Source organism: Hippoglossus hippoglossus, chromosome 11 (genome assembly GCF_009819705.1).
Source record: "Hippoglossus hippoglossus isolate fHipHip1 chromosome 11, fHipHip1.pri, whole genome shotgun sequence".
Taxonomy (NCBI): Eukaryota; Metazoa; Chordata; class Actinopteri; order Pleuronectiformes; family Pleuronectidae; genus Hippoglossus; species Hippoglossus hippoglossus.
In genome coordinates, this window is record NC_047161.1 from 3,247,001 (window position 1) to 3,267,393 (window position 20,393).

Sequence of the window (20,393 nt, forward strand, 5' to 3'; positions counted from 1 at the left end):
TTTAGGTTGAATACAGGACAGAAATTCTGGTTCTGCAGCTGCATATTTGGGCGGCTGTGGCTCAGGAGGTAGACCGGATCGTCCACTAACCAGAGGAGCACAGGTTCGATCCCCAGCTACTCCAGTCCGCATGCCCAAGTGTCCATAAGCAAGAATCAGAATGCTAAAACTACCCCTGACAGCTTCGTGGACAATGTGTGTGATTGACATGTGACAGAGAAAACACTGAGTCAACAAGACAATATCAATGTGTTCAAATGTTCATATGGAGAACATCACTGCTCAGGGTGATCAACTTCACGTCTGCATGTGGAATAAACAGCTTGAATCCTCTGGAGCCTGACGAGCAGGGACACTAGAACTCGCAGCTTTGAGAAAATGTGAAGTTTTTAAACTTACGAAAGATAAGTTCAGTAATTTTGCGCTGTTCGAACCTTTTAATTTTTGCAGTGTAAATGTTAACAAGGCGAGATTCGTGAGTCACATACCAACAGATTTATGGAATCATGAGACAGATTATATTTCCAGACCCTAAGATGTGGATGTGTTGGTGTCTATATATGTACATTTAGATTTGTATTATTTAAATGATTTTACAAGGATGCCCCAACACCAGGAATATAAAACTGTAACTACGATGATCTTTAAATTAACTGCATGTGAACAGTGTTGTGATACTTTCATTGTTTTTGAAAATGTGTTTTACTTCACTCCAGGTAAAGAAAAAGTAATAATCCTCATTTGATTTACCAATATTTAAACAAACATTTATCAGAGGGAAGATTACATTTCTTATTTTTAACTAAAAGATCAAATTTAATCAACGCCACCATTTATTTTTCATATTTGTCAGTTGTGTTGTTTGTATTTCAATCAATGTCTGACCCTGAATATCAGTTTATGATTTGAGTGATGAATAATCAATGAGTTCCCAGCGTAAGGGGGAGACTGTGGTGACACTGCTTCTCGTCCATAAACCTAAAGAGAGAAAAAAGAAATAAAAATGAAATGTTCAGTTCCACAAAGCCACGTATTTTATGTATTTACAGTATTGAGACCTAATATTTTCATGATTCTCTCAGTGAAATTAAAGCTTACTCAGAAAAAATACACTAATCTTAAATTGATAAGCCCTTAATATTGGGTTTATTAACATTTGAATTGTTGTGTCACTGCTGATATTTGAGTTTTAATTCAACATTTAATCTGTCCTTTTAACGTGAATGTTTCTGATCTGTGCCTTGCTCTCAGCAGATTTTTTTATTTCTAATTAAAACAGGTTTTACACATGATCACACATATGTTACTTTGCACTTAGTTTGAGGCAGTTTTGTTGAACAGATGAAGCAACTCACTGTGTTCAGGAGGACGTCTCACTTGGAGAATTAGGACCTTGTTCACCTGAATTCAGCGGCTGTAAGGAAACTGGATCTGTTCCAGCTGTGAGGTCAGAAACACATCGTTAGTCCATCCTCCTCTGAACAGACACTTTTATTACAAACCACCAACACTGCAGGGAACCGTCCTGAAAACTCTCTTCAGCACGAAATCAACCCAATCTAATCTACAGAGGGTTTACTAGAGTCCTGCACTGGGTCAGGTTCCTGTGGGGAGCCTCGTAGCCATTGAAATAAATATGGGCAGTAGTGTAGACAAGGCCTGAGTGAACATTTGTGGCAAATTTAAAGAAATTCCCTCGAGGCATTCCTGAGATATCGTGTTCACAAGATGGGAACGAACGGATGAACAGCCTGAAAACATAACGCCTCCCTGACTGTTGCCGGTGTGGACCAGTACAAAGTGGACCAGTACAAAGTGGACCAAAGAGGTGTTGGGGGTGTTTTATAAAACTGGACATGTTAGTACTTTCAGCTGCTGTGCAAACGTGACGTGATGTCCTCATAAAGCATATTAGTATAAAAAGAAAACAGAATAGAAATAGAAGTTTTACTTACCAGGTGAGGGACATTGGGCTGAAATAAAAAGAAAATACAAATGATTTCAGTTATTACAGTAAAAACACAAACAGAATTGTGTCATGTTTTTCTCCAGTGACGATCCTCCTCAAACCATCGACAACATACTGTCACTTCTTATTGTTTGTGTGCTGGACGCTGTGTGCAGAGCTTTTTATAAACAGTCTGTGGTGCAGAGGGAAGTTAGAAAACTTTGTGTGAACCCTGCAGCTCTTGAAACAGATGTTGGTGTGTGAGGAACTGAAGTTTGTTTCGTGAGGTTTGATCTGAACGAGTATTAATTAGAAAGTCTAAAATCAAAACACCAGAAACATATTGGACAAAGCTTCTGTGTTGGTCTCTCACCTTTCTTCCTCCTGTACACGATGAGTCCAATGACAGCGCTGACGACAGCGAGAGCGACCACTGCAGTGATGATGATGATGGTGGTCACGTCGGTGGGCTTCTCTGTTGAGCAGAATAAAAAAACAAAGCATCACAACCTGAACAGATGAAGCAGGTTGGACGACAAAAATCTCCCTGAACCACACTCCTGTCCTGAGACACAACAAACACACACAGACACTAAACGTGTGAGTTTGTCCTGCTGTTGTTTCTACTTTCAGTTTTCTTCTGGACATAATGACTGTATCTGTGCTTATTCACGCTGGTTTGTCTTAAACTTTACTTCCAGTAACTAAATCATTTCATGGACTCATCTTCTACAACAGAGCAGCAGTCGAGTCTTAACAGTGACTATAATGTTCACATGTTGAAATCATAGACTAATGGAAATAAACACAGACGACACGTCTCCACTTCCTCCCACTTTCCTGAAATGAAGCTAAAATATCCCAGATACGAACGCCGCCATCTTGCACATTTGGACTCTGTGCAGTAGTGAATGGAGGAATGGAGCCACGGTAACGAGGTCCCGCCGATACACATGCTCTGTCAATCATGAGCTGTCAATCATGAGCTGTCAATCATGAGCTGTCAATCACGAGCTGTCAATCATGAGCTGTCAATCATGAGCTGTCAATCATGACATTTCACCCTGTTTTTATAGCATCAATCGGCGACTGAGACGCTTTGGCTTCACTTTTGAGGAGCCGTCATGTCGTCCATCTTTATTTACAGTCAATGGTTGAAATGGTTATAAACTGCCTGAAGAAATGTCCCTAAATGTCTGTTGTTGCTCGAGGTAAAGAACGAGATATTTGTTTGTTTTTTCTGCTTCATTAATTCTGTAGAATAAAAGTTTTCATATCAAACATCCACCCTGATCCCAGTGTGTCTGTGAAAGGCTCACATCTGACCAATGATAAATCAGTCTGGCTCTAGTTGAGACCTGCAGAAACACTTCATGGAATAAAATCATACAATCATACAAGTAAATTTAAACATTTATAAATGTGTAAATCTAATTGATCAATGAAAAATAATAATAGTAATAAAATCCTCAGACACTGTTGCAGACACATTAAAACTAACTTAACTTTTCAGGGTCACATGATGGTGAAGGGGGGGCACATGCACTGGTTTAACACTGATCTAAATTTATTCATATACATTGATGAAAGAAAACTTCTCCTGCTACACATCAGCCAACATGACCTGCAGGACTGTTACTGTAGATGAAATGTGAGTTTCTCAGCGTCATCACTGGTTCAAGTCTCACCTCTGTTGGACTCGACTGAGTCTTTGTCCAGTTTGGTGACGATGTCCTCCTTCACACCAGAGATCTGGAACACACAGTCGTACCTCCTCCAGTCTTCAGGGGAGATTGATGAAACCTTCAGGTCAGCGCTCATCTGGAAGGTCCCGTCATGGTTGGGGAGGACCTCTCCGAGGTCCACGTCCTCATGAAGCTCCTCCCCGTCTTTCCTCCAGAACAACATGACGCTGTCGGGGAAGAAACCTGTAGCGTGGCAGCTGACTGGAGAGGAGGGAGACTTCTGGAGGAGAGAAATCCTGGGAAGCTCTGGGGAGGAAAAAGAAAGACAGTTTATGGGTTATTATAATGTATTGCACACTAATAATATCATTCCTGTTTGATTCCATTTATTTTGCATTAGTCATGTCTGTTAAAGGGGACATAGCATGCCCATTTTACCACAAGTTGATATGGTTCCTTGGGGTCTTAATGAAATGTCTGTAACATACTTTGGTCAAAATACCACAAGGATCATTTCAAACAGCCTTTTTACCCTGTATAAAACAGCCCTCCACAGAGTGACCTGTTTTGAGTGCCTGTTCCTTTAAATGCGAATGAGCCAGCTCCCCCCTCCCCCCTCTCCCCCCATGATTTTAAACGATATAAATTACATATTTTATATGATATAAATTATCAAATATGCATCCCATACTTTGTATTCCCCTTGTTGTCCTGGAGTTTTAATTTTCCCAATCACATAATTAAATGTCCCCCTCTGCCCCCCCACTACAAGCACACAAGCAGCCAGACAGAGAGAGAAAGAGAGGGGTGGGGGGGGCTATGAAGACCATCATTTACCCCCGAACCCCGACATTCAACGGGTACAACAACAAGCGGAGAAAGCAGAATCGCGGGCTGACCTTATATATACAGTCTATGGGGCTGACCAGCGCGGAGAAATGCACGTCCCGTGTGACCAGCCAGGCGGCTGCGCACTTGAGAACGGCGCTGCGCTGCCTCGCAGCGGCGCTTCCGCGTCCGGTGTAACCCGGCGTAACGAGTGGGGGGGCTCTGTGTTTGTGCCGGTGCTACAGTAGTGCTGAACACTACGGAGGTCTTCCACACTGCTGGCTGTGTGGCGTTGACACAAATTCCAGCTCACGCATGGGAGAGCAAGCGGTCGCGCCCGAGCAGCTGCTGCAGCCTCCCAGTCCCAACGATCCAGACAAATGCCACATGTGAGTGAATCGCGGGCTGACCAGCGGAGAAATGCTCGTCCCGTGTGAACAGCCAGGCGGCTGCGCGCTTGGGAACGGCGCTGCACTGCCTCGCAGCCTCGCTGCGTCCGGTGTAAACCCGGCTTAACGAGTGTGGGGGGACGGGGGGTGGGGGGTGGGGGGGGTGGGGGGGGTGAGGTGGGGGGGGGGGGTGGGGGGGGTGAGGTGGGGGGTGGGCCAAGGCCATGTAGGGAGACTTCCAGTACCTTGTTACGACACAAAACCCAGGAAGCTCAATCGAGTCACTCAAGCATGACGTTTCTGACTTAGAGGAACCATAACAAAACACGCGAGTGTTTTTTTCCCAGAGTTTTGGGGTTGGTAGACATGAGCCAGATACCCACATTAACCTGTAGAAGCACTAACAAAGTGGAATTTGCATGCTATGTCCCCTTTAATATATCCTATTATGTCACATTCACAGTAACATGAGGTCACTGTGACCTTGACCTTTGACCTCCAGGCACCAAAATCGAATCCACCAATCAATCTTTGAGTCCATGTGAAAGTTTGTACCAAATCTGAAGCTCATCTTACGATATCATGTTAAAAAAAACATAAACATTTGTGCGGCTACCGTGACCTTGACCTTTTGACCTTTGTCCACCAAAATGTATTCAGTTCATTTGTGAGTCAAAGTGAATGTTTGTACTAAATTTGAAGAAATTCATTCAAGCTGATGTTAAGATATCACATTCAAGAAAAAACTATTGTTTGAGGCCACGGTGACCTTGACCTTTGACCTTTGACTACTAAAATCAAGTGAGTTAATCCTTGAGTCAAAGTGAATGTTTGCACCAAATTTGAGGAGATTTCCTCAAAGCATTCTGGAGATATCATGTTCAGAGCAATGGGAGGGACGACCCGAGAGCATGATGCCTGCGGCCACTAGGTGTCACCAGAGCGGAGGCATGAAAAAAGCAGAGAGAGAGAGAGAGAGAGAGAGAGAGAGAGAGAGAGAGAGAGAGAGAGAGAGAGAGAGAGAGAGAGAGAGAGAGAGACAGAGAGAGAGAGAGAGAAAGAGAGAGAGAGAGAGAAAGAGAGAGAGAGAGAGAGAGAGAGAGAGAGAGAGAGAGAGAGAGACAGAGAGAGAGACAGAGAGACAGAGTGATGATAATAGACAGAGAGCAGACTGAGTCCCAGCTTCTGTGTATTTCTCTCGTTCGCTACCACAGAGAAAGAAAGAGGAACATTAAGTTGATGGAGGTTCTGTGATGTCACCTGTTCTCAGCAGAGAGCTCCTCCCGTGCTCCAGGAACTTCTTCAGAATGGAAGGACACACCTGGAGGTAGTAGTACTTAATATATGCGAGTCTAGCTTTATCCTGATCCCACTGCAGTTTGGTGATGACACTCTGTGGTGTTGGAGCGATCCACGTCTCTGTCTCCAGGTCCAATGATATGAAGTCTTCTCCATCATAACCATGCTGATCATAACCTTTAACTTCTCCAGTCTCATCGTCCCATTCACATCCAGTCATCACCTGGTAAATGTGAAGACCTGAGAGAGAGACAGAGATCTGAGCTGTTATTATCACATCTTCACCACACACACAGAGACACACACAGAGAGACACACACACAGAGAGACACACACACAGAGAGAGACACACACACACACACACACAGAGACACACACACAGAGAGACACACACAGAGAGACACACACACACACACACACACACACACACACACAGAGACAGACACAGAGAGACACACACACACAGAGACACACACACAGAGAGACACACACACACACACACACACACACACAGACACACACACAGAGAGACACACACACACAGAGACCCACACACACAGAGACACACACAGAGAGACATATTCACACACAAACACATACTCACACACACAGACACACACAGAGAAACATACACATCCGCACACAGACACAAACACACTCACACAGACACACACATACATACACACAGAGACACACTCTCACACACACACACACACACACACACAGTACAAACCTCCACCAAGGCCCAACAGTCACTCATAAGTATCAGTCCCCTAAACGTGTCTTATTTGTTTCATCAAGATCCGCGAGTTACTCTCTGAAAATCAAGGAAAACGTTGAAAAACCTAAAGAGATAAAAGCTGTTCCTGGATCAGCCCCTGATCTGCTCCTGAGTTTCATGAGTTCTTCTCTGACCCACAACACATCCTTCCACAGAGTTTACTGATAACAACTAATTCACAGTTGTTGATCTTTATTATTTTCTGCTGATCAAGTCATAAGTTAAATGTCTTTTTCAGCACTACAGTATATAAATGTCTTCTGGCTTTGACTCTGTGTTTGGGTGAATCTGATCTAACGTGTAATTCTCTGCTGTGTTTATTACTTTGTGGACACACTGTGGTCAGCACAGGGACGTTCACCTGTTGCTCTCCTGTTTATTTTATATATTTAAGATTCAAACTTATCATTCTTGTTGATTATGTATTTTTTTAATTAATCAATTACTTGTTTAAACTGAAGAAAATATCAGAAAGTAGTGAAAATGTCTGTGACTGTTTTTAATTCATCAAAAAGTACGAGAAGCAACAAACTCTAATATTTAAGAAACATCACAAAACATCTGAGATTTTTACTTGATAAAAAAAATTCTGATCATTTAAAAATCTATTGATCACATGTTTGATTAATTAGTAAATATTTTGGATCAAATCAAATTAATGAAAATGTCTGTGTGTGTTTGTGTGTTTAAGTGTGATTGCGTGTGTGTATATGTGTGCGCGTGCGTTTATGTGTGATTGCGTGTTAATGTGTGAGTGCGTTTGTGTGAGCGTGCGTGTGATTGTGTTTTGGTGTGTGAGTGTAATTGTGTGTGTGTGTGATTGTGGGTGCGTGTTTATGTGTGTGAGAGTGTGAGAGAGAGTGTGTGTATGTGTGTGAGAGTGTGTGTGTGTGTGTTGTGTTATTATTAGAGAGTTAAATGTAAACAAACCTCCAGTTTGGTTGAAGCGTTCCTTTAAGATTTCCATGTAGTTTTTGATGGACTGCTGTTCACCCAAAGCATTCTGAGTCTCACTCTCCCAGAACTGTGAATCTGTTGCGTTTAACATCCAGCCCTGTTTGAGTTCTGCTTTCTTTGTGTTGCTGTCATAGTGACCTACCTGAACTTCATCAACCAAACACACAGCCACAAACTCTGGAAGGTTTTGGACTTGAGAGGACCCAGTGACGAAAAACTTCAGAGAGTGAATCCCTGCAAGAAAAAGTTCAAGTCCTGACTTTAGTTTTCAGACTGTTTTATAAATCACTCAGAGTCAAGAAGACATGAAGCTCATTCAAGACAACTTCAGCTGTTGTGAGGTAAACAAACACAAAAATACATTCATAGATAAAACGTCTGCTCCAGAGTCCAGACTCTCTTTACTTTGAATATTCTGCTACGTCTTAAAAATGGATTCAATCTAACGACTCAAATGTTTAATATTAGAAAGTCATATTTTCTACTGCAGAGTATTTAATGTGAAGTGAAAACTACTTCAATTTCCAGTTACTCTGAGACTTTTATTCTTAAAGTCCTTAAATAGTTGGTTTCTCTCTCTTTGTATATCAATATATATTTATCCATATATACACATATACATTTATACTGAACCCAGTGAACAAAACAAAGTGGGACATTATTACAGGAAGGACTATTTTTTAAATGTATAGACTCAGAAAACATTTGACAACAATAACAATAAGACAACATGTTCATTAGGTTGTCAACAACATTTCTGATTCAGATCCATCGACTGAAAATAATTCATCTGTATGTTTGGCTCTGATTCCTAAGATGTCAAAGTCAAATACTTGTGACAAAGACATGTAATTGAGACTTGATGTTTAAATGTTAAACAGAAGCTTCATTATAAATAACTATGAATCTAATAATGCGTCCAAACAGAACTTGAATTAAGAAAATAAACGTGTCGTTTTTTAGATACATTTTTTTAAATGTAAAGATAAATGCACATCTTCTTTGTTTATTGTGTAAAAATACACTTGGTGCATGTGTGCAAACATAAAGGCTGATACCTTCATATCTGTGACAGACTCACATCAAGCAGTCCGGCATCAGTGCAGATGTTATCACATTAGAAAGTATTAACAGACATCTGTCATGTATTCATCATGGAGGCAGCCTCGTCCTGATTCTTTGTCTCCCTGCTTCTTTTCACTGACATCATTTACATTAGAGATGAATTTGTGTTTTGTGTTCGTAACAATGTGTGTTGATTGTATTGGAGGAGGAGGTCACATTGATAACAGATCATTAATTAGTAATATCTCATGTCAGTGATGTTACTCACAGTCTGTAATAATCTGTTCAGTCTGTGTCTGTTTGTATTCACTTCCTGTTTTATTTTGTTGTCTGGGTTCTTGTGTCTAGTGTCTAGTTCTACTTCCTGTTGGTTTCCCCACACACCTGTACCTTGTTTGTCATTAAGCTTTCCCTATTTATACCCTGTGTTTCCCCTCACCCTCTGCCAGATTGTCATTGTCTCCTTCGTGTGTTCATGCTCTCCAGCGTTAAGTTCCGTGTGTTTGCTTACCTGGTTTTGGACTCTGCCTGGATTACCGACTTTGGATTTTGTGCTTTTTCCCTGAATGGACTTGTTTGCTTCTCTGACTGCCTACCCGTGTATGACCTCTGGATTGCTAAAGTAAAGTTTTATTTTGTACTTTATTTTTTGTCTCCCGTGCTTCCTTTTGCTACTGAGTCGCTGCTTTGTACAGAACCGTCACACGGTCTTTATCAGCCTAAATGATGTTGAACATTGTACCAACAAAGCAGGAAGCTGTTTGTCCTCAGCAGCTTCCTGTTACTATGGAAACAGCGCCATCTACTGACTACAATAAAAAACCCAAACCTGAGTCGTCGTCATATTTGTCAGTTTACACAGTTTAGATGAATAACGTAAGTTATGACTATAACTATGGATCTATGAGACCGAACGATGACCGTCACCACGGTCTTTACCTTGAATGATGCCCTCATCTCCCTATCCTCGAGACCATATTACAACAAAGTCACGTGAGTGACCTTAGGGGGCTGGGCTCGCCGGCCATGAAGCACCCCGCTGAGCGTGTTCTCCTTGTCTGAAAGAGGGACCCCCCTCAAAGAAGCCCAGGAAGTGGCCACACTCCTGGTGGAATGAGCTACCAAGGCCAGAATAGGCCTCAGCGATAGTGTTAACAATCCAATGGGACAAACACTGTTTAGACACAGGGTGGCCGACTTTTTTACCACCAAAACAGACAAATAACAGAGTGTGAGCCCCTCAAAGACTGTGTGCGTGCAATTTAAGCCTTCAGTGCCCTTACTGGGCACAAAGTAGGCAGGCTGGCTTCCTCCTGCAGTAGAGCTGGATCAGGTGGAAAAGTGCTGATCCAACCACCTGATTTACCATCTGAGGATTTATGACTTTAGGCAAAAACAAGGGGTTTGTCCAGAGAGACACCCCTGAGTCACCTGCCCTCCATCTTAAACAATCGTCACTTACAGACAGAGCATGCAACTCACTCACCCTCTTGGCAGAGCATATAGCCAGGAGGAAAGCTTCATTGTGAGACAGAAACTTAAGGCTGGATTACCCTATGGGTTCATAGGGAGACTGCATCAGGGACCGTAATACCAAGGGGAGTTCCCATGATGGAGCCCTGGGAGCCCTGCTTGGTCGCAGGCGGTATGCTCCTTTATTGAACTGAGACACTAAAGGATGTCTCCCAACTGTAACATCTCCAACTGTCTTGTGGAAGAAAGAAATTGCAGCAGTTTATACCTTAATAGTGCTGGGCGCCCTGTTCGAGTCCAAAAGTGACTGAAGGAAGCGGAGAACCAGCTCAATAGGACAAGTGGCTGGATTTTCCTGTCTGTTGTGACACCATCTAGAAAACACCCTCCACTTTTGGCCGTAGTTAGCCCGAGTGGAGGGATACCGGGCATTGTCTATGGTCTTCAGGACAGCCTCATCTAACCCCTGAGAGAGGCACTGAGAGGGTTAGGGGGGGATGTGTGATCTGGGGTGCCATATCTGACCTTCTGCCTGTGAGAGGAGGTCTGCCCTGACTGGCAGGGGCCATGACCGTGAACCAGGCGAAGGAGCGTTGGGAACCAATGCCTCCCTGGCCACCTGGGGGCTATTAACAGCACCTCGTAGTGGCCCGAGGCGATCCGGTTGAGTACCTGGGGAATCAGAGGGAATGGAGGAAAAGTGTACAACAACTCTTCCGGCCATTCTTGAGATAGTGCATCTAGGCCTAGAGGACCTCCCTTGACTTTCAGAGAGAACCACATCCTGCAGTGGGTTGTCTCTGCTGATGCAAATAGGTTGGTCTGAGCCGTGCCAAACCCTCCTAACCCTAACCCTCATAAATAACTAAAATGATGTTAAAATATATATATTTACATAAATAACAGTCTTGATTCATATCAACAGACTGAACCTGTTATTTCTTCACAACGTTTTATAAACCAACATGAAACATGAGACACATCATGAACAACTAAGTCTGAAATAATAAAGTTCATAATGTGCACAAGACAAGAAACTCTTTGTTTTATCGCTGAGTTTAAACGTGGCTTCGTTTTTCACTGTTTCCTGATTCATCGGAGTCTGTTGGACTCTTTCGCTTCAGAATCGCTGCGTCATTTCGTCCAGAACCAGCTCGGACCGTGTCGATCTTAATGGTTCTGACCAGAGTAAGAAGTCAAATAACGGTCAGGATCCAAAGAAAGAAAAGTCCCTGTTCAGTTGATCTTTTCAGAAATAGAATATAATCTTTCCTTCTTACATGAGATCGATGACATTCACTAACATGAACTTTTAAATCATGTCTTTGAAACGTTACTAAACTTCAAACATCAAACATTACAATAGACCTGAAATCATTTTAGTGTCTTTTAAAAACATGGAGAATTTTTAGTTTCACTTCAAATCGACCAAACACAATAAAATAAAGTAGAAACGTGGACTTTAACTCACGTGCCGTCGCGCTGTGTGCACCTGTCAGTAGAAGCAGGGACAGTACAGTGAACATGGTGAGCGGTGGTGTATTCCTCTTTGCTGGACTGAAGATAGATGAGCTCTTTTCTCCACAGAGAGACGGACCGTGGAGAAAAGAGACGAAAACCAGGGGACACGAGGACAAACTGTGAGGCGGGGACATCCTCTGAGCCAATGGGAATTGAGGATCAGCCTCCACGTCACTTAAAACTTGGTGAAAGGAAAAGTGAAAGTAAAGATCTGCTCGTGAGGATGTGTTTGTGTAGAGTGAGTGTGAGCGAGAGATCACAAAGTGGTTTTACACACGACTACAAAAACAACTGTATAATAATAATAATGAGATTATTAAAGACAGCAGCAAATCAAACATGAGAATTTCCTTCATAATAAAACCACCACAATCATTTTCTTGTCATGTGTAAAATGTCTTTGTGATTTTCCTGTTGAGAGTCACAGGTTTGACCAAATAGCTTTTTCCTTGCTGCTCTTACAGGTCAAATCCACATTAGTTTATTCTCTGGGACAATAATGAACATTTGAACTTTCACAGATGTGTTGAACTTTTCTACACGTTGAATCACAAAGAGGCAGAAATCCCAGAGAACATCAGAGACTTTATTAAAAACAGAAGTACAAAAGGATTGAAACAGCAAAGCAGCTTAATGTAACATTTATCTATAAAAACCCAACAAGAAGAGAAATTGAGCGTCAACGTTCAGTTTCCACACTGTAAAAATGAAAACTTGAAACTGTGTTACTGCGATTTCTAAATATAATCAACAGAGATTATTTAATGGATTTGTAAACGTATTTGCTTCAACTAACTTTACTAAGTTAAATTTGTAAAGTTGCCGAAGTTGCCAAAGTTATGTTGGCAAAACACAAAACACAGGAAATATTAACAGAACATTTCATATGAGATACTTAAAACATCCCACAACACTTTTATAATCTCCACTAAAATGAACTTATAACGGTTAAGAACACAGCAAAGCATGAATATAACCAAACAAAAACAAAACAAGCAACTCTTGATTAATTAATTTCTTGTTCAGGCCAAATTAGAAATAAAATCTGAATATTTACACATCTGGAAAACTAATTTTGTACTAATGCTCGTGTTGTGTGTCCGTGTGTGACAACAACTCATCATTGTGTGTAATTTGATGTTACTTCGTATAAATCATGAATCAGTATATTTCCTGGAAAATGAAATTGAATCATTAACTGGATGATTTGTGTCTGAGTCGAATTATCAACACGATTCACCACAGTGATGATGAACAACTTTGTGAAACTGTCAAAGTGACCTGCAGTAATCTGAGCAGCGACAGACAAAGAGCTGCTGCTGGACTCACAAAGAGCCGTTCTCCTGTTTGTTCAAAGCTCAGTGAAGCTCGACCGTCTGCAGAACCACAACTGGAGAATCAGCTGTTGTCGTCCCGATCAACAAAGTCACTCACGCTGACGAGTCCCAGCCGCAGCTGCTACAGAGCTCCGGTCGCCCGTTTATTTGAATTCTATTAACATTGATTGTATCACTTGTCCAAATCACACCAGATTCAATGCTGCACTTCCTTGGGCCCTTAACAACACACAGGTCAAGTGTGAAGCTGATAATGTCTGACCCTGAATATCAGTTTATGATTTGAGTGATGAATAATCAATGAGTTCCCAGCGTAAGAGGGAGACTGTGGTGACACTGCTTCTCGTCCATAAACCTGAAGAGAGAAAAAAGAAATAAAAATGAAATGTTCAGTTCCACAAAGCCACGTATTTTATGTATTTACAGTATTGAGACCTAATATTTCCATGATTCTCTCAGTGAAATTAAAGTTTACTCAGAAAAAATACACTAATCTTAAATTGATAAGCCCTAAATATCGGGTTTATTAACATTTTAATTGTTGTGTCACTGCTGATATTTGAGTTTTAATTCAACATTTAATCTGTCCTATTAACGTGAAGGTTTCTGATCTGTGCCTTGCTCTCAGCAGATTGTTTTATTTCTAATTAAAACAGGTTTTACACATGATCACACATATGTTACTTTGCACTTAGTTTGAGGCAGTTTTGTTGAACAGATGAAGCAACTCACTGTGTTCAGGAGGACGTCTCACTTGGAGAATTAGAACCTTGTTCACCTGATCTCAGCGGCTGTGAGGCACCTGGATCTGTTCCAGCTGTGAGGTCAGAAACACATCGTTAGTCCATCCTCCTCTGAACAGACACTTTTATTACAAACAACCAACACTGCAGGGAACAGTCCTGAAAACTCTCTGCAGCACGAAATCAACCCAATCTAATCTACAGAGGGTTTACTAGAGTCCTGCACTGGGTCAGGTTCCTGTGGGGAGCCTCATATCCACTGAAATAAATATGGGCCGTAGTGTAGACAAGGCCTGAGTGAACATTTGTGGACATGTTAGTACTTTCAGCTGCTGTGCAAACGTGACGTGATGTCCTCATGAAGCATGTTAGTATAAAAAGAAAACAGAATAGAAATAGAAGTTTTACTTACCAGGTGAGGTACATTGGGCTGAAATAAAAAGAAAATACAAATGATTTCAGTTATTACAGTAAAAACACAAACAGAATTGTGTCATGTTTTTCTCCAGTGGCGATCCTCCTCAAACGATCGACAACATACTGTCACTTCTTATTGTTTGTGTGCTGGACGCTGTGTGCAGAGCTTTTTATAAACAGTCTGTGGTGCAGAGGGAAGTTAGAAAACTTTGTGTGAACCCTGCAGCTCTTGAAACAGATGTTGGTGTGTGAGGAACTGAAGTTTGTTTCGTGAGGTTTGATCTGAACGAGCATTAATTAGAAAGTCTAAAATCAAAACACCAGAAACATATTGGACAAAGCTTCTGTGTTGGTCTCTCACCTTTCTTCCTCCTGTACACCATCAGTCCAATGACAGCGCTGACGACAGCGAGAGCGACCACTGCAGTGATGATGATGATGGTGGTCACGTCGGTGGGCTTCTCTGTTGAGCAGAATAAAAAAACAAAGCATCACAACCTGAACAGATGAAGCAGGTTGGACGACAAGAATCTCCCTGAACCACAATCCTGTCCTGAGACACAACAAACACACACAGACACTAAACGTGTGAGTTTGTCCTGCTGTTGTTTCTACTTTCAGTTTTCATCTGTACATAATGACTGTATCTGTGCTTATTCACGCTGGTTTGTCCTAAACTTTACTTCCAGTAACTAAATCATTTCATGGACTCATCTTCTACAACAGAGCAGCAGTCGAGTCTTAACAGTGACTATAATGTTCACATGTTGAAATCATAGACTAATGGAAATAAACACAGACGACACGTCTCCACTTCCTCCCACTTTCCAGAAATGAAGCTAAAATATCCTGGATACGAACGCCGCCATCTTGCACATTTGGACTCTGCAGTAGTGAATGGAGGAATGGAGCCACGGTAACGAGGTCCCGCCGATACACATGCTCTGTCAATCATGAGCTGTCAATCATGACATTTCACCCTGTTTTTATAGCATCAATCAGCGACCGAGACGCTTTGGCTTCACTTCTGAGGAGCCGTCATGTCGTCCATCTTTATTTACAGTCAATGGTTGAAATGGTTATAAACTGCCTGAAGAAATGTCCCTAAATGTCTGTTGTTACTCGAGGTAAAGAACGAGAGATTTGTTTGTTTTTTCTGCTTCATTAATTCTGTAGAATAAAAGTTTTCATATCAAACATCCACCCTGATCCCAGTGTGTCTGTGAAAGGCTCACATCTGACCAATGATAAATCAGTCTGGCTCTAGTTGAGACCTGCAGAAACACTTCATGGAATAAAATCATACAATCATACAAGTCAATTTAAACATTTATAAATGTGTAAATCTCATTGATCAATGATAATAATAATAGTAATAAAATCCTCAGACACTGTTGCAGACACATTAAAACTAACTTAATTTTTCAGGGTCACATGATGGTGAAGGGGGGGCACATGCACTGGTTTAACACTGATCTCAATTTATTCATATACATTGATGAAAGAAAACTTCTCCTGCTACACATCAGCCAACATGACCTGCAGGACTGTTATTGTAGATGAAATGTGTGTTTCCCAGCGTCATCACTGGTTCAAGTCTCACCTCTGTTGGACTCGACTGAGTCTTTGTCCAGTTTGGTGACGATGCCCTCCTTCACACCAGAGATCTGGAACACACAGTCGTACCTCCTCCAGTCTTCAGGGGGGATTGATGAAACCTTCAGGTCAGCGCTCATCTGGAAGGTCTCGTCATGGTTGGGGAGGACCTCTCCGAGGTCCACGTCCTCATGAAGCTCCTCCCCGTCTTTCCTCCAGAACAACTTGACTCTGTCGGGGAAGAAACCTGTAGCGTGGCAGCTGACTGGAGAGGAGGGAGACTTCTGGAGGAGAGAAATCCTGGGAAGCTCTGGGGAGGAAAAAGAAAGACAGTTTATGGGTTATTATCATGTATTGCAAACTAATAATATCATTCCTGTTTGATTCCATTTATTTTGCATTAGTCATGTCTGTTAATATACGAGACAAGTGAACAAACTGAGATGTGAGTGAGAGACAGAGGCTGAAGTGATGCAAAGACACTGGGGTGGACGATATGACGTAAAAGTAATATCACAGTATTTATTGACAGGTTTTATATCACAGTATTTATGAAGTAAACTTCCTGTAGTGGACAGGTCCTGATCACTTCTGATTAATGTTGGTATTTTTTGTTAAAGTGCAAAGTGAGTGCAGGTCGGTCGGGCAGTGAGGAGGGAGGACACTCCGGCTGGGTCTCAATTCAGGGGCGGCATCCTTCAGAGGACCCGGTCTAATCCATTCATCAGTGACTCCAAGTGAACTGTGCCGTGTAATGAAGTTCCCTAGGGGCAGTCCTATTATGTCACATTCACAGTAACATGAGGTCACTGTGACCTTGACCTTTGACCTTTGACTACTAAAATCAAGTGAGTTAATCCTTGAGTCAAAGTGAATGTTTGCACCAAATTTGAGGAAATTCCCTCAAAGCATTCTGGAGATATCGCGTTCAGAGCAATGGGACGGACGGACGACCCGAGAGCATGATGCCTGTGGCCAATAGGTGTCGCCAGAGCAGAGGCATGAAAAGAGCAGAGAGAGAGAGAGAGAGAGAGAGAGAGAGAGAGAGAGAGAGAGAGAGAGAGAGAGAGAGAGAGAGGGGAGGGAGGAGGGAGGAGAGAGGAGGAGGAGAGAGAGAGAGAGAGAGAGAGAGAGAGAGAGAGAGAGAGAGAAAGAGAGAGAGAGACAGAGAGAGAGAGAGAGAGAGAAAGAAAGAGGAACATTAAGTTGATGGAGGTTCTGTGATGTCACCTGCTCTCAGCAGAGAGCTCCTCCCGTGCTCCATGAACTTCTTCAGAAAGGAAGGACACTCCTGGAGGTGGTAATACTTAAGATATGCGAGTTCAGCTTTATCCTGATCCCACTTTAGTTTGGTGATGAAACTCTTTGGTGTTGGAGCGATCCACGTCTCTGTCTCCAGATCCAATGATAAGAAGTCTTCTCCATCATAACCATGCTGACGAAAACCTTTAACTTCTCCAGTCTCATCGTCCCATTCACATCCGAACATCAACTGGTAAATGTGAACACCTGAGAGAGAGACAGAGATCTAAGCTGTTATTATCACATCTTCACCACACACACACACACACAGAGACACACACACACACAGAGACACACACACAAAGACACACACAGAGACACACACACACACACACTCACGCACACAGACACAAACACACACACACACAATCTCTCTCTCTCTCACACACTAACACACACACACACTCTCACGCACACGCACACAGACACAAACATACTCACACGCACCCAGACACAAACACACTCACACACAGACACACATTCTCACGCACACAGACACACTCACACACTCTCTCTCACACACACACACACACACACACACACACACACACACACACATTTCTGTAGCATAAAACTAGAACCTCCCTCAGTAGAACACAAACCTCCACCAAGGCCCAACAGTCACTCATAAGTATCAGTCCCCTAAACGTGTCTTATTTGTTTCATCAAGATCCGCGAGTTACTCTCTGAAAATCAAGGAAAACGTTGAAAAACCTAAAGAGATAAAAGCTGTTCCTGGATCAGCCCCTGATCTGCTCCTGAGTTTCATGAGTTCTTCTCTGACCCACAACACATCCTTCCACAGAGTTTACTGATAACAACTAATTCACAGTTGTTGATCTTTATTATTTTCTGCTGATCAGGTCAGAAGTTAAATGTCTTTTTCAGCACTACAGTATATAAATGTCTTCTGGCTTTGACTCTGTGTTTGGGTGAATCTAATCTAACGTATAATTCTCTGCTGTGTTTATTACTTTGTGGACACACTGTGGTCAGCACAGGGACGTTCATCTGTTGCTCTCCTGTTTATTTTATATATTTAAGATTCAAACTTATCATTCTTGTTGATTATGTATTTTTTTAATTAATCAATTACTTGTTTAAACTGAAGAAAATAACAGAAAGTAGTGAAAATGTTTATGTGTGTGAGTGAGATTGTACATGTGCGTTTGTGTGAGCTTGCGTGTGATTGTGTGTTTTGGTGTGTGAGAGTAATTGTGTGTGTGTGTGTGATTGTGGGTGTGTGTTTATGTGTGTGAGAGTGTGAGTATGTGTGTGTGTTGTGTTATTATTAGAGAGTGAAATGTAAACAAACCTCCAGTTTGGTTGAAGCGTTCCTTTAAGTTTTCCATGTCGTTTTTGATGGACTGCTGGTGACCCAAAGCAATCTGAGTCTGACTCTCCCAGTACTGTGAATCAGTTGCTTTTAACATCCAGTCCTGTTTGGGTTCTACTTTCATTGTGTTGCTGTCATAGTAATCGATCTGAACTTCATCAACCAAACCAACAGACACAAATTCTGGAAAGTTTTGGACTTGAGAGGACCCAGTGTTGAAAAACTTCAGAGAGTGAGTCCCTGCAAGAAAAAGTTCAAGTCCTGACTTTAGTTTTCAGACTGTTTTATAAATCACTCAGAGTCAAGAAGACATGAAGCACATTCAAGACAACTTCAGCTGTTGTGAGGTAAACAAACACAAAAACACATTCATAGATAAAACGTCTGCTCCAGAGTCCAGACTCTCTTTACTTTGAATATTCTGCTACGTCTTCAAAATGGATTCAATCTAACGACTCAAATGTTTAATATTAGAAAATAATATTTTCTACTGCAGAGTATTTAATGTGAAATGACACTACTTCAATTTCCAGTTACTCGATGAGACTTTTATTCTTAAAGTCCTTAAATAGTTGGTTTCTCTCTCTTTATATATCAATATATATTTATCCATATATACACATATACATTTATACTGGACCCAGTTAACAAAAGAAAGTGGGACATTGTTACAGGAAGGGCTTGAGTATTTTTTAAATGTATAGACTCAGAAAACATTTGACAACAATAACAATATGACAACATGTTCATTAGGTTGTCAACAACATTTCTGATTCAGATCCATCGACTGAAGATAATTCACGTGTATGTTTGGCTCTGATTCCTAAGATGTCAAAGTCAAATACTTATGACAAAGACATGTAATTGAGACTTGATGTTTAAATGTTAAACATAAGCTTCATTATAAATAATTATAAATCAAATAATGCGTCCAAACAGAACTTGAATCAAGAAAATAAACGTATGGTTTTTTAAATACATATTTTTAAATGTAAAGATAAATGCACATCTTCTTTGTTTATTGTGTAAAAATACACTTGGTGCATGTGTGCAAACATAAAGGCTGATACCTTCATATCTGTGACAGACTCACATCAAGCAGTCCGGCTTCAGTGCAGATGTTATCACATTAGAAAGTATTAACAGACATCTGTCATGTATTCATCATGGATCGCTAAGAGGTTAGAGACATGGAGCATTTTTCCTTTCACTTCAAATCGACCAAACACAATCAAATAATGTAGAAACGTGGACTTCAACTCACGTGCCGTCGCGCTGTGTGCTCCTGCCAGGAGAAGCAGGGACAGTACAGTGAACATGGTGAGCGGTGGTGTATTCCTCTTTGCTGGACTGAAGGTAGATGAGCTCTTTTCTCCACAGAGAGACGGACTGTGGAGACAAGAGACGAAAACCAGGTGAGACGAAGACAAACTGTGGGGCGGGGACATCCTCTGAGCCAATGGCAAATTAGGATCAGCCTCCACGTCACTTAAAACTGGGTGAAACTCAGCAACTGAGGTTGTAGAAGGAAGTAGTAGTAGGAAGTGAAAGTAAAGATCTGCTCGTGACGATGTTTTTTTGTAGAATAAAGACCAGAGAGACCAAAATCTACCAATTTAAGATGTCGTCATTTTTGGTCTAAATAGTTGTATTTTATTCCTATAGTATATAGGAATAAAATACTGATTGAGTTTCATTTAGAAACCTAGGACACGT

At 41.6% G+C, this 20,393-nt stretch overlaps 2 protein-coding genes across 5 annotated transcripts; both read right to left on the minus strand.

Annotated features, from left to right (window-relative positions):
- Positions 1-467: 467 nt before the first annotated feature.
- Positions 468-12,002, minus strand: LOC117770971 (major histocompatibility complex class I-related gene protein-like). Of its 2 annotated transcripts, XM_034600935.1 has the most exons (8): positions 11,897-12,001; positions 7,861-8,121; positions 6,111-6,389; positions 3,637-3,939; positions 2,322-2,423; positions 1,956-1,973; positions 1,356-1,440; positions 468-978 (listed from the first exon to the last, which is right to left on the minus strand). In XM_034600935.1, the coding sequence occupies exons 1-7, from the start codon at positions 11,949-11,951 to the stop codon at positions 1,361-1,363; spliced, it is 1,098 nt and encodes a 365-aa protein (XP_034456826.1). In that variant the 5' UTR covers positions 11,952-12,001; the 3' UTR covers positions 468-978; positions 1,356-1,360. The 2 variants fall into 2 exon arrangements, with proteins under 2 accessions (XP_034456826.1, XP_034456827.1); XM_034600936.1 differs by lacking the exons at positions 1,956-1,973; positions 2,322-2,423 and having other exon boundaries at positions 11,897-12,002.
- Positions 1,797-20,096, minus strand: LOC117770980 (major histocompatibility complex class I-related gene protein-like). Of its 3 annotated transcripts, XM_034600947.1 has the most exons (8): positions 19,942-20,096; positions 18,657-18,917; positions 17,270-17,548; positions 16,047-16,349; positions 14,805-14,906; positions 14,439-14,456; positions 14,016-14,100; positions 13,562-13,638 (listed from the first exon to the last, which is right to left on the minus strand). In XM_034600947.1, exons 1-7 carry the CDS (start codon positions 19,994-19,996, stop codon positions 14,021-14,023), a joined length of 1,098 nt encoding a protein of 365 aa, XP_034456838.1. In that variant the 5' UTR covers positions 19,997-20,096; the 3' UTR covers positions 13,562-13,638; positions 14,016-14,020. The 3 variants fall into 3 exon arrangements, 2 of the variants coding, with proteins under 2 accessions (XP_034456838.1, XP_034456839.1); XR_004615471.1 differs by lacking the exons at positions 13,562-13,638; positions 14,016-14,100 and adding an exon at positions 1,797-1,895 and having other exon boundaries at positions 14,379-14,456; XM_034600948.1 differs by lacking the exon at positions 14,805-14,906.
- Positions 20,097-20,393: the final 297 nt, after the last annotated feature.

What these genes read in the sequence shown, in the direction of transcription:
- LOC117770971 (XM_034600935.1), bottom strand. Translation starts at nt 11,951, where the DNA reads ATGTTCACTGTACTGTCCCTGCTTCTACTGACAGGTGCACACAGCGCG. An exon ending in TGCACACAGCGCGACGGCAC is followed by an intron (nt 8,122 to 11,896) that starts GTGAGTTAAAGT and finishes TTTTTCTTGCAG; the next exon opens with GGATTCACTCTCTGAAGTTT. An exon ending in GAGCTCTCTGCTGAGAACAG is followed by an intron (nt 3,940 to 6,110) that starts GTGACATCACAG and finishes TTTCCTCCCCAG; the next exon opens with AGCTTCCCAGGATTTCTCTC.
- LOC117770980 (XM_034600947.1), bottom strand. Translation starts at nt 19,996, where the DNA reads ATGTTCACTGTACTGTCCCTGCTTCTCCTGGCAGGAGCACACAGCGCG. An exon ending in AGCACACAGCGCGACGGCAC is followed by an intron (nt 18,918 to 19,941) that starts GTGAGTTGAAGT and finishes TTTTTCTTGCAG; the next exon opens with GGACTCACTCTCTGAAGTTT. An exon ending in GAGCTCTCTGCTGAGAGCAG is followed by an intron (nt 16,350 to 17,269) that starts GTGACATCACAG and finishes TTTCCTCCCCAG; the next exon opens with AGCTTCCCAGGATTTCTCTC.